The sequence below is a fragment of the Zootermopsis nevadensis genome, unplaced genomic scaffold, assembly GCF_977971745.1.
Source record: "Zootermopsis nevadensis isolate Lab colony 2312 unplaced genomic scaffold, Znev_1.0 Znev_ptg000008l, whole genome shotgun sequence".
In the NCBI taxonomy this organism is placed as follows: Eukaryota; Metazoa; Arthropoda; class Insecta; order Blattodea; family Termopsidae; genus Zootermopsis; species Zootermopsis nevadensis.
The window spans coordinates 14,501,412-14,513,675 of NW_028259140.1; the positions used below are offsets into that span (position 1 = coordinate 14,501,412).

At 41.3% G+C, this 12,264-nt stretch overlaps 2 protein-coding genes across 2 annotated transcripts in view; one reads left to right on the forward strand and one right to left on the reverse strand.

Annotated features, from left to right (window-relative positions):
* The window catches only part of LOC147874487 (uncharacterized), a 21,255-nt gene extending 13,423 nt beyond the window's left edge, over positions 1 to 7,832 (forward strand). The window contains exon 2 of the mRNA XM_087345229.1: positions 6,556 to 7,832. Coding sequence (XP_087201355.1) covers positions 6,556 to 6,773 — 218 coding nt within the window. The 3' untranslated portion in view covers positions 6,774 to 7,832. The remainder of the gene's footprint in view (positions 1 to 6,555) is intronic.
* LOC147874488 (tubulin alpha-1 chain-like) lies at positions 7,817 to 11,643 on the reverse strand. Its single transcript, XM_087345219.1, has 4 exons — positions 11,511 to 11,643; positions 10,435 to 10,550; positions 9,567 to 9,789; positions 7,817 to 9,434 (listed from the first exon to the last, which is right to left on the reverse strand). The coding sequence occupies exons 2-4, from the start codon at positions 10,435 to 10,437 to the stop codon at positions 8,308 to 8,310; spliced, it is 1,353 nt and encodes a 450-aa protein (XP_087201345.1). The 5' UTR covers positions 10,438 to 10,550; positions 11,511 to 11,643; the 3' UTR covers positions 7,817 to 8,307.
* Positions 11,644 to 12,264: the final 621 nt, after the last annotated feature.

The following is a 12,264-nucleotide window of genomic DNA, read 5'->3' on the forward strand; positions in this document are numbered from 1 at the left end:
GGCTGCCAGAGGTCGCCCAAGGGCAACCGAGGGCGACCGATGTTCAGCAGGCCAGCCGAGGCCGTCCCCAAAAGACGGCCAAGTCGGCACAACGAGTGGTTAGACTACTCGGCTACCTTGACTGAGGTTTTCCGTGCTTTTCCTCAGTTGTAAGGCGAATGGCAGGGTATTACTTAGTAGGGGCACGGCCCGCCACCTTTCCCCCCCCCCCCCCCCCCCCGATCATGGAGGCCATCAGCTGAAGTGATCTTCCCCCCATGCCGCAGAGGCCTTCAGCCGAAACGGCGCCTCCCTCTCTGGGTTCAAACCCCAGAGATCCAAACAACCAAATTCCTTTGGACAACTTGCCTGACGGGATAACCTCCCATCAGCAGCAACAGATCCCAGTTTGAATGGTCGAGGCTCCCGCCACGACGAAACCCCGTTAGCGATAGCAAAATTTCCGTTTTTTTTTTTAAATAAGACCGTTTACCATTTCCAGCAATACGCCTTGTGCGCAGGAATGGTTTCACCTAGGCAGGGACGATGCTTGCGCTTGCGCAGGCCTCCGCCCTCAGTTAGCTTTTTGGTTGGTTTGTTGGTTCTATTGGCATATTCATCGCCCTGATGACGGAGGCAGTATGACCTCTGAAACGTTGGTTAACATCGACCAGACTACACAGCGCAATAACCCAGAAGACAGAAATCTTCAAATATATATGTGTTACATGTGGTTCTTATGGTCCCCATAGTTGGATTATTCCACACAGGTATACAACAGCAGCTGACGTAAAATATTGCTAAGATCTTGAACATCATTAATGTAATGCGTTTAGCACATTTTCCCCAACGTGTAGGGAGTGAGTAAAAGCCGTAGGTTTAATATGCGACAGAAGCAGGACAGGACACAAGATTGGCGTCGAATGGGGACAGCGGGGCGCGGTTTGAGGGCCCATGCAGATACATTCTCCTTAAAGGAACCTCATTTATAATCATATGACGACCAGAGTAGTGTCGCAGGCTTACCGGAAGAGGAAACAATTGTTTCCAGCAATGCTTCCAGGCATGAAAGGCCTATTCTTAAGCATGTAATAAATCAGGGAGCAAAGTATGTATGAAGGCAACCACACTCAACTAAAGTTGAATAAAAATGTATGTATATTTCTTATGATATAAGTCCAGATATCACAATTAATACTTTCAATCCTCTTTCTGTCCTGCATTCTTCGGTACACCTTTTAATGTGTGAACAGTGCTTTTTTCACATTTTTAAAGCCGTGGTTTGTGACAGTCAACATTGAAAATGCAGGTCTCAGCAGAGAATGCATCATCTGGATGAACAGTGGACTGGTTACTAAGCAACCCTGATGATGAGAACATAGATGGTTATCTAAATGCCAGAAGATTTGCTTTGTTCACCGTTCACCAATGGCTTGTATCCCGAGAGTCTTTCATCAGAGAAGAATTGATGTCATTCAACAGCGCACCTTCTCGTCACTTCCTGTAAACATGAATTGTGACGTCACTTGGACTGCATTACCAGGTGGTGCCTATTCAAGCACATTGTGTTGAATTTTGCAATTTGTGTTTACATATGGTCCTCATTCAACATCCAAAGGTAAAAGTCCTCTTGGAAGGCGTAGGCGTAGATGGTAAGATAATATTAAATACAGGATATACCAATGTATAATACGGAAATATTAACCTTGTTATCGATCTGTGTGTTATATTTACAGAAAATGGGTGATGGTCATTTTGAGCACTTGCACTAGATTCGCTAATTCACAAAGTGCCAATGTTGACGTACGTAATGTTTGAGTTTATTAAAATTTAATTTAATGTGTATATATGTTTTTTGGTACACCTGCATATCTTGAGTAAGGTAATAAATAGGTTGGTTGGGTGTGAACTGGATTCATGTGGCTCAGGTTAGATACCGTTGGCGGACTCCCGTAAATACGATATTGATCCTTCGGGTTCCGTAAAAGGCGGGGAATTTATTAGCTGAGCGACGGTAAATTTCCCAAAACCACTGTGCTCCTTGGGGTTAGTGGTTTCGCAAAACATCATTACTTCGGACTGCCCATCACAGACTTGTGTTATCTTTCTTTCTGAGATGTTTGCACCTATCTGTTTGTTTCATGCTCCTGGTTGGGTTGAATGAGATCCCTCTCGCCTCACATTGACTTTCTTCGATCCACAGATCTTATACCACTCCTATACGTAGCTACTCTGTGGTGGTAAGTACAACGTTTTGTGTCGACTTCTCGTTATAATATTTCACAGGCATTTTCCATAATTCTTGTTAATTAAACAATATTAGTACCGTTTAATTTTCTCTCATAAGCTAAATCTTCATTATACCAGGTTATTTACTACACATCATATCGGAACTGCGGAAATCTAATCTGACAGACACGTGATACCAACAAACTCATGTTTCCGACTCTCAATCTTAATGGACTCTGGCGAGATTTCAGTTTCTCACGGAGGCGAATATGAAAATAACCGTCTTTGGAATGCACCGTGTAGTCTGATATAAATAGACCGACGTATCAGAGGCGATCGCCCTGATGATGGAAGCAACAAGTTTCTCTGAAATGTGCACCAGTTTATAACGGACTACACTGCAAAACATTACATCTTCCAAAATGTACCCTGTTCGATTCTCTGCTATCTAACGTCAATTCTAATATTTCCGTCAATTTTCCTAAGTACCTCGTGGTGACACCCGGATGGAAGATTACTAAGCCTTCTTAGCTGCAATGTGTCATTAAAAATGGTATTCTTCCCAATGTAACACGCCACGCAACATCATTAGTGTATAAAATCGAAGCCTACGCTTAGCGTAACAATTTCAGTGCTCTAGCCAGACATTTGTGAATGCCGCCAGTGACGTCACATTTGTATGTGACCAATAAAATTTGCATGGGCGGCGTATGTAACGCCTCCCTAATTGGGTGATGACACGACGGAGGATTCCGTACGTGAAAGTGAACCTGGTGATCCCTCACTCTGAGACGTCTTACCAATAAACTTCAGCTTTCAGAAAAGCATGTATATCTTCACGTAAAGTTCTTATTATTATTTTCCGATTTATTTTGATACTTGAACGTGTCAACGAATTTCTGTTAATTCCCAAACATCAACAGCCATGAAAATCCATTCAGTTGTTCATGAGTTGTTACACGCTGACAGAAGCTAACAAGCGAATTTTTTGTTTTTCAAGTTTCATTTGAAAATTCTCCTCTAAACTGATAAGATCTTAAAGATGTCGTGACGTGTATTTCTACGTCCGGGCATGGTTTCTCTCGTTGCACGGCGCAAATGGCAGCCGCTGGGATTAGAAACTAATCCAAGAAATCTCCTGTATCATCCGCAAGATAGCCTATTTAGACATGAATAATGTAGAATCCGACATCGTTTAGCTAATCTATAAATATTTTATCGAATTACAGTGTCTTAATAAAATTACTTACTTATAATTGGTTCGCCACGGTGGTCTAGCGGTCAGAACACTAGCCTTGTAAGCCTGGGGTCCCGGGTTCAATTCCCGGTGGTGCTCAAATTTATAACTTGTGTTGGGCAAGGCCGTGGTCTAGGCATCACGGAGTTTTCCTCCGGGGGCTTCCCCGGTTTATCCGTGGCATCCCAACAATTACTTCATATTCATCATCATTTATATACAGAAGAAGGTAATAGCAAACCACTTCTGATCATCTCTGCCAAGAATGTATATATGTATGAGCAGATCCCTGACAACCTGAAGAGGTTGGAAGGATCCAAACAAATAAAAAAACTTATAATTTGGAATTAATAAATATGTTTGCGTGTTATTAGCTTTTGCCAAGAAGCAATCTGCTTTTTATTGCGTTTGTAAAAATTTATTCATATGTACATGTATTTATGAGCCGGGATAGCTCAGTCAGTATAGTGACTAGCTACGGGCTGGACGACCGGGGTTCGATCCCCGACGGGGGCAGAGGATTTTTCCTCTAGCTTCTGCGTCCAGACCGGCTCTGGGGCCCACCCAGCCTCCTCTACAATAGGTACCGGGGTCCTTTCCCGGGGGTAAAGCCGGCCGGGGCGTGATGCTGACCACTCACCCCCATGTAGTGCCGAGGTCAAGGAAGGGAGGAGCTATACCTCCTCTCACCCCAAGCGCCTACATGGCGCATAGCGGGACAAACTTTACTTTACTTATGTACATGTATTTAATTATTATCAGTTAAAGTTTCTGTATTCTGTTTTTCATACGATAAATTAACAATTATTCTTTGCACTTAATCTTTAAACATGCACTTATACTTAAAGTGTACTTGTTTGTAAATCGGTTCTAATATACCAGATTTCAAGAACGGTTTTGTTAACGTTATTAAATTAATGACATTTCGATAATCCTAACTACTTTCAGTTACAAAATACTTTAACTTCGTGAGAAAGAATGTTCTTACCCAAAGTTAAATGAAGTGACTAAGAAACGTTCTCATCAATTTCATCCATCGTCTTCACATAAATAATACTGTGGTCACCAGTGTATCTCTCTCAGTTTAGTTACTGGTAGTGAATCGTGTAATGTCGCCAACCTGGGTCTTCCCGTCCGTGGTAAAAACTTAATGGCCTTAGGTACCTACAAATCTGTCTTGTGTTTATCTCGAAAAGAAAGGTAACTGTACAGAACAAACGGTTACAGACAAATATTTTTCTTTGCGCTTTTCTCTAACTTTCGTCGTAGAATATATTCCGTGTAAATTTATTTGAGACAGTTATGGAACTTACAGTTTCAGCAGTCATCCTATTATTTATAAAATATAATGGTAAACATAAATGACGTGACAAATGACCTGAGTAAGACACTAAACTAACCCTCGAAGAGGGGTTAGTCAAGTGTTTTAACCCCCCATTCGGGGGGGGGGGGGTGTTGGTTTAGTTTCTTTCTCAAGATTTTAAAACGCAACCAACCCCCCTCCGGGGGGGGGGGGTTGGTTTCGTTTTAAAAACTTTACCAACTTCTTATACCACGGCTCCTTAATTTTGAATTCTCATATATACTTGCAGTTGATTCGCAGTCGATGAGCAGACCACAAGACGAACCATGACCTTCCCTCATAAAACAATGCTGAAAAGGAGTTTGCACCTCCTACTTCGTGTTCGATTCAAGATCACTCTATTCCTCAGGATGGCATCGTACTATAGGTTACGACGTCTTTGTAGTAGGCCCACAGCCCTATCAGTTTTCTCACCACTGGGCAGAGACTTTCTTGAAAAGTTTGTAGTCACTCAGGTTATCAAGATGGACCTAGTTATATTATTATTATTATTATTATTATTATTTAGTGTTCTGTCTGACGACAGGTCCATATGAACAGGATCCTTCCATCCTTTTCTCGGACTGGGACCTGTTCATATACGTTCTTGGCAGATGATCCAGAAGTGGTTTGCCATTGCCTTCTTCTGTGTGTGAATGGAGAAACCGGGGAAGCCCCCGGAGGAAAACTCCGTGTTGCCTAGACCACGGCCTTGCCCAACACAAGTTATAAATTCGGGCACCGCCGGGAATCGAACCCGAGACCCCAGGATTACAAGGCCAGCGTTCTAACCGCTAGACCACCTCATCTTATTATTATTTAGTGTTCTGTCTGACGACAGGTCCATATGAACAGGATCCTTGCATCCTTTTCTCGGACTGGGACCTGTTCATATACGTTCTTGGCAGATGGTCCAGAAGTGGTTTGCCATTGCCTTCTTCTGTGTGTGAATGGAGTAATTGTTGGGATGCCCCGGAGGAAAACTCCGTGTTGCCTAGACCACGGCCTTGCCCAACACAAGTTATAAATTCGGGCACCGCCGGGAATCGAACCCGAGACCCCAGGATTACAAGGTCAGCGTTCTAACCGCTAGACCACCGTGGCTATGACCTAGTTATATGAAATTAAAAATTAATTTTCGTCTTCACTAAAGCTTGGCCATGAAGCAGCTTAATGTAATTGATAATTTCATAGTAAGATACATTTTATCATTATCCTCCCATTTAATTCTCTCAAGCGATCCTTGAGTAATTTCCAATCACAGACTTCTGTAAGAATTTATAATTTATCCTATGGGTGCTACAAATACCGCCCACCTTCCATTCTTGATTTCGTCAGTTGAACAATGTTAAACGAGGAGTGTAAACGATAAAGACCTTCGTTGCGTAAATGCTTAAAAAATTACTCCACTGCGTTAAATGAATATCTGACGTCCTGTTTGCTGCCGTATCACTAGAGAAGAGGGAACATTATGTCGAATCTCTTATATTTTATAAACACGTCTATAAAAATTTATGAAAACCGTTTGTGTATTGGCTTACAGTATACTACAGAAAGGCATTGGTTCGCGTCACTACACATTTGAATAACGCATCGCAGTAATGGTCTGACAAAAGTCCTTTATTCTTCTGTCGTAAATCATAGGTTCAAAGATTCTAAATGTATAACTTCTAATGGAAATTTAAGGTTCTTGTGGCGCAGAATATGACGAAGGCTGTATTCTTGATTGTATCGCCGCGTAGTATGATAAATATTTACTATGTTTCAGAGGTGCTTGATGCCACCATCATCAGGGCAAGGAATCGGATTGAGATACATGGACCAGGAAGAGCATTGCCCGAGGAAGTGCGATTTACACGGCGCAACAACACGGAAGACAGCCATCTCAGTGCAACTACACGGTACCGTAAAATACGACCCAAGCAGAGTGCCTTTGTATTCATTCAAGTATATGTTACGTTGAAAAGAATAGCTGATCTGCAGTGAACTGACATACTGACTAACAAAACCAAACACTCAACATTCCTTTAACATCGGACGACACTGAACAGAATCCTCAGGCAGTTCAATCCTTTCCATATCCTCTCTAGTATTCATGTGCTATAGAAATGAATTTGTTACCGCCGCCTTACCGTGGAACCACCTGTACAACGCTGATGTGTACACCTTAACAAAAGACTACATGAATCGTTCATTTGGGAACAAAGAAAAATATCTTTAAATGAAGAATCGAATAAGTAAACACGTGCCTTTTCCTTCCCAAAGCAGTCATCCAACGTCAAATGTTTTACTTTTTATGCGGCCATATCAGCCTTTCTGCCATCTCCAGGCAGATCGCTTCACCGCAATGAGCATTATTTCGAGGGTATTCAGAGGCTAAGTCCAGGGAAATTTATTTCACTACTGGGAAACAGAAGAATCCAACAACGATTATATCTTTAGGGGAGTATAAAAACGAATCAGATGTTGCATAATAAGCAGGAGGTGCTTTCTCAATTGCCTTTAGTAACACAAGTGTTGGATAAGGCGATGAAGCATGTAAATTGGGCGAAGAACAGATCTTGCGATGTTCTTCATTATGTCAGGATGGATACCGAGACAGTCCCTGTACGTAGGTCACCAACGGTTAACACAGTACGATGAGAGCGACAGCGGTCAATAATTGAATTTTGGAGATACTGGGTTTGAATCATGGCTGTGTTGTTACCTGCTATTTCCTTCATCGTCGTCATATTCTAGTCAGTTAAATATAGTAATAGGTGTTTTTCATATTGTTTTTGAATGTAAGTAGAAATTGCCTCGCATTGTGTCCAGATACGTCATGGCCAGCCACCACCTCTAGCGGGGAATACAAACGAGAGATGAAACTACATATACTTGTTCCAAAGCGGAAGCAAACTTCCACCACGAGTTTCTCCTTTAACTATTGTTGGTACGTTTATCACGAACATTCAGAATGCAAAACCTACGCTTTGTTGGAACCGTTATGTATGCTGAAGGTGCACCAGCTAAAGTTGTCCACCATTAAATAAATTAAAGAACCAATACCATTATTTTATTAATTAGTCTAAAACAGTCTAATACAAGTACTTGAAAAATTTCTCATTGATGGTTGAAGAACTACAGCCATATTTAACTGCACCTGAAAGATTCATGTTCACAAAAGCCTGCTTAACTCCATCCTGAGCCAGCTACATTCAGTTTGCTCCATTGATTCCCATCTCCCTGAGGTCTTCCAGCAGCCTCTTTCATTCAGGGATCCCAACCAATACATTATATTTCTCACCCATCAGTTCAACCAACTTGCGAGACATTAACACAACTTCAGTTAAAAAACATTTGGTACAAGTATTTGAGAAACTTAAATGACGGTAGAGAAAAGATGGAAGGTAAAAGAAATTGCACAAAAAATATTGCTTTCAAAATGAACTGAAGCACCTGATCAATAGGTTGCAACATTATTTGACAAACACAAAATTCTTACAATACTGACATCCCAAAATGAAACTGGAGTTGACATTTAGTACTCCTCTGCACTGTATTCTTCTCCTTCAAAAGTATCCATGCCGACCTCCTCGTAATCCTTCTCCAGGGCTGCGAGATCCTCGCGAGCTTCTGAGAACTCGCCTTCTTCCATACCCTCACCCACGTACCAGTGAACAAAGGCACGCTTAGCGTGCATGAGGTCAAACTTGTAGTCCAGACGAGCCCAGGCCTCGGCAATGGCGGTCGTGTTGGCCAACATGCATACGGCACGCTGTACCTTTGCCAGGTCCCCTCCTGGAACAACAGTTGGTGGCTGGTAGTTGATGCCAACTTTGAAGCCAGTTGGACACCAGTCCACGAACTGGACCGTGCGCTTCGTCTTGATGGTCGCTATGGCAGCGTTGACGTCCTTGGGTACGACGTCTCCTCTGTACAGCATGCAGCACGCCATGTACTTTCCATTTCTTGGGTCACATTTCACCATCTGGTTGACAGGCTCAAAGCAAGCATTTGTGATTTCAGCTACAGAAATCTGCTCATGGTATGCCTTCGCAGCTGAGATGACAGGGACATAGGTAACCAGAGGGAAGTGGATGCGGGGGTAGGGCACCAAGTTAGTCTGGAATTCAGTCAGGTCAACGTTCAGAGCGCCATCGAACCGGAGAGAAGCGGTAATCGAGGATACAATCTGGCCAATCAGTCTGTTCAGGTTGGTGTAGGTGGGACGATCAACGTCCAGGTTACGTTGGCAAATGTCAAAAATGGCTTCATTGTCAACCATGAAAGCACAGTCAGAATGTTCAAGCGTGGCGTGGGTGGTGAGGATGGAGTTATAGGGCTCGACAACAGCTGTTGAAGTCTGAGGGGCGGGGTAGATCGCAAATTCCAGCTTGCTCTTCTTTCCGTAGTCAGCCGACAGCTTTTCCATAAGCAGAGACGTAAAGCCTGAGCCAGTGCCACCCCCAAACGAATGGAAGATCAGGAAACCCTGAAGACCGGTGCACTGGTCGGCCAGCTTCCGGATGCGGTCCAGAACGAGGTCAATGATCTCCTTGCCGATGGTGTAGTGACCTCGGGCATAGTTGTTAGCAGCGTCTTCCTTTCCAGAAATCAGCTGCTCGGGGTGAAATAGCTGACTGTAGATGCCAGTGCGAACTTCATCTGTGAACACACCAGTCAACGTCCAATTTCAATATATCAACATTACACTCTGCTACATTTCAACAGGCATTTCCCAATACAATTAAGCAGGATTCTCCTTTGCTTTACTTATGAGATTTCAAATAAACATACCTACTACTGTGGGCTCCAGGTCCACATAAATTGCCCTTGGTACATACTTTCCTGCCCCAGTTTCACTGAAGAATGTCTTGAAACTGTCATCACCACCTCCAAGAGTCTTGTCTGATGGCATTTGACCATCAGACTGAATACCATGTTCCAGGCAGTACAATTCCCAGCATGCGTTGCCCATCTGCACGCCAGCTTGCCCAACATGAATTGAAATACACTCACGCTGAAACACAACACAACTTCAGACTACCCTGTCACATGACAAGACATTGAAAGATCCTGACCTTTCATATGTAATAAGCGAAACATGAAATTACAAGAGCTTATGAATTTCTTAAATGTTTTAGAGCCACAGTTCAAACTCACACATATGGAAGCAGTGATTCTTCAGACAATGCCACATCAATGCATGTACAAATATATACAACTCATGCATCACTGGTCACAAATCTCTTCTTAGCAACATTGTAAACTCATTTCATACAGAACCTCACTGATAGTTCCAAATTTATAACAAATTAATTCCAGACTCAACTTTTTCTAACAAGGAAATTTCATCGTTTACTCAAGCCTTGACAAAAAAATTTAAAACTCAGTGGCAATAGTTCCTGCATTGCTGACATGCAGCAACTGCCACGTGGAAGCAAGATTAATTAAATTTAGGTTACATAACAAAATTATCACACAAAATTAGAAATTCATATTACTTTCACATTAATTAGATGCTAGAACTTACATTTTATTAATCACAAGTAATAACGTATTTAGCAGAGGTAGCACATTCCATTCGTGAAAAACATTGTAATCAAAGAACACAACGAAAATTTCTTCCTTAAAACATCTGAAATGAGCAAAATATAATACTCACCATTGTAGTAGCTAATTTGATGACTTATAACAGAAAAAATGACAGTGGAACCACGGTTCTGGAGAATCTGACGTAAATACGTACTCCGTAACCAAGCGGATTGTGATATGTAAAATCTGAAAACAGATATGGAAATCTCGTACGCAATATGTCCAGATCCATCTCTTACGGTTTTCGAGAGGCGGGCGCTTAACGCGCCAGATGCATTGAAAATTGTACATATTGGTTCATTAAAATTACAATAATGTATAAACAATTATAATTACAACAAAATACATTACAGATTCTTAAAGGTCCTAATTTACTGATCATTTTACAAATAGATTATATTACCCTTACTCTTACCATTCCTGAGGAATTAAAATTTAAAGGTGACCCGGCGCTGGATCTTACACATCTTCGTAACTAACGCAGGTTTGCCGAATGACCGTTCCGTATAGACGTACGAGTATTTACGTCAAAAGAAGACAAGCCTAATTCTCTTACACGAGTTCAGAAATGCAGATGAAAACATTAAATGTGATGAACAATAATAGTAAATAGGAATCAATTACCTCAAACTTTGTTCAATTGTAAGAGACCACGATGTCCACCCACAATGATGAATTTAATCAAAACTAAAATGTAGACGCAGTGCCACAGATTCTTATATAAGATAAGTACTTGAGATATCCTAAAAGGATTTTAACAGCACAAAATTATCTACTCTACGACGCACTTCTTCTACAAGCGATTCACAGCAAAGCTCTTTCCGCAATAACGAAAGCGGATTGTTGACGACAATAATGAAACACAACAATGACGAGTAAACAGATGACGTAACAAATAGTTTTAGGTAAAGCATTGTTACGCACGCAGGAGTTCATATAAAAGCTGACCATTGTCGGCCATATTTACACATTCTTGATACGAATCTTACACATTTTCCTAACGCTGTTTTCCCGAATGACCCTTCCGTATAGACGTACGAGTATTTACGTCAAAAGAAGACAAGACTAATTCTCTTACACGAGTTCACAAATGCAGATGAAAACATTAAATGTGACGAACAATAATAATAAATAGGAATACCTTACCTCAAACTTTGTTCAGTTGTAAGAGACCACGACGTCCACCCGCAATTATCAATTTAACCAAAACTAAAATGGAGTATCACAGATTTCTTAATAATTCTTATATAAGATAAGTAATTGCGATATTCTAAAACGTTTTTAACAGCACAAAATTACCTAGTCCACGACGCACTTCTTCTACAACCGATTAACAGCAAAGCTCTTTCCGCAATAACGAAAGCGGATTGTTGACGGCAATAATGTAACACAACAATGCCGAATAAACAATTAGTTTCTTAGGTAAAGGAGTAAAGCATTGTTATGCAAGCAGGAGTTCATATAAAAGCTGACCATTGTCGGCCATATTTACACATTGTTGATATGGATATTACACATTTTCCTAACGCTGTTTTCCCGAATGACCCTTCCGTATAGACGTACGAGTATTTACGTCAAAAGAAGACAAGACTAATTCTCTTACACGAGTTCAGAAATGCAGAAGAAAACATTAAATGTGATGAACATTAATAATAAATAGGAATCCCTTACCTCAAACTTTGTTCAGTTGTAAGAGACCACGACATCCACGGGCAATTATCAATTTAACCAAAACTAAATTGGAGTATCACAGATTTCTTAATAATTCTTATATAAGATAAGTAATTGCGATATTCTAAAACGTTTTTAACAGCACAAAATTACGTAGTCCACGACGCACTTCTTCTACAACCGATTCACAGCTCAGCTCTTTCCGCAATAACGAAAGCGGATTGTTGAC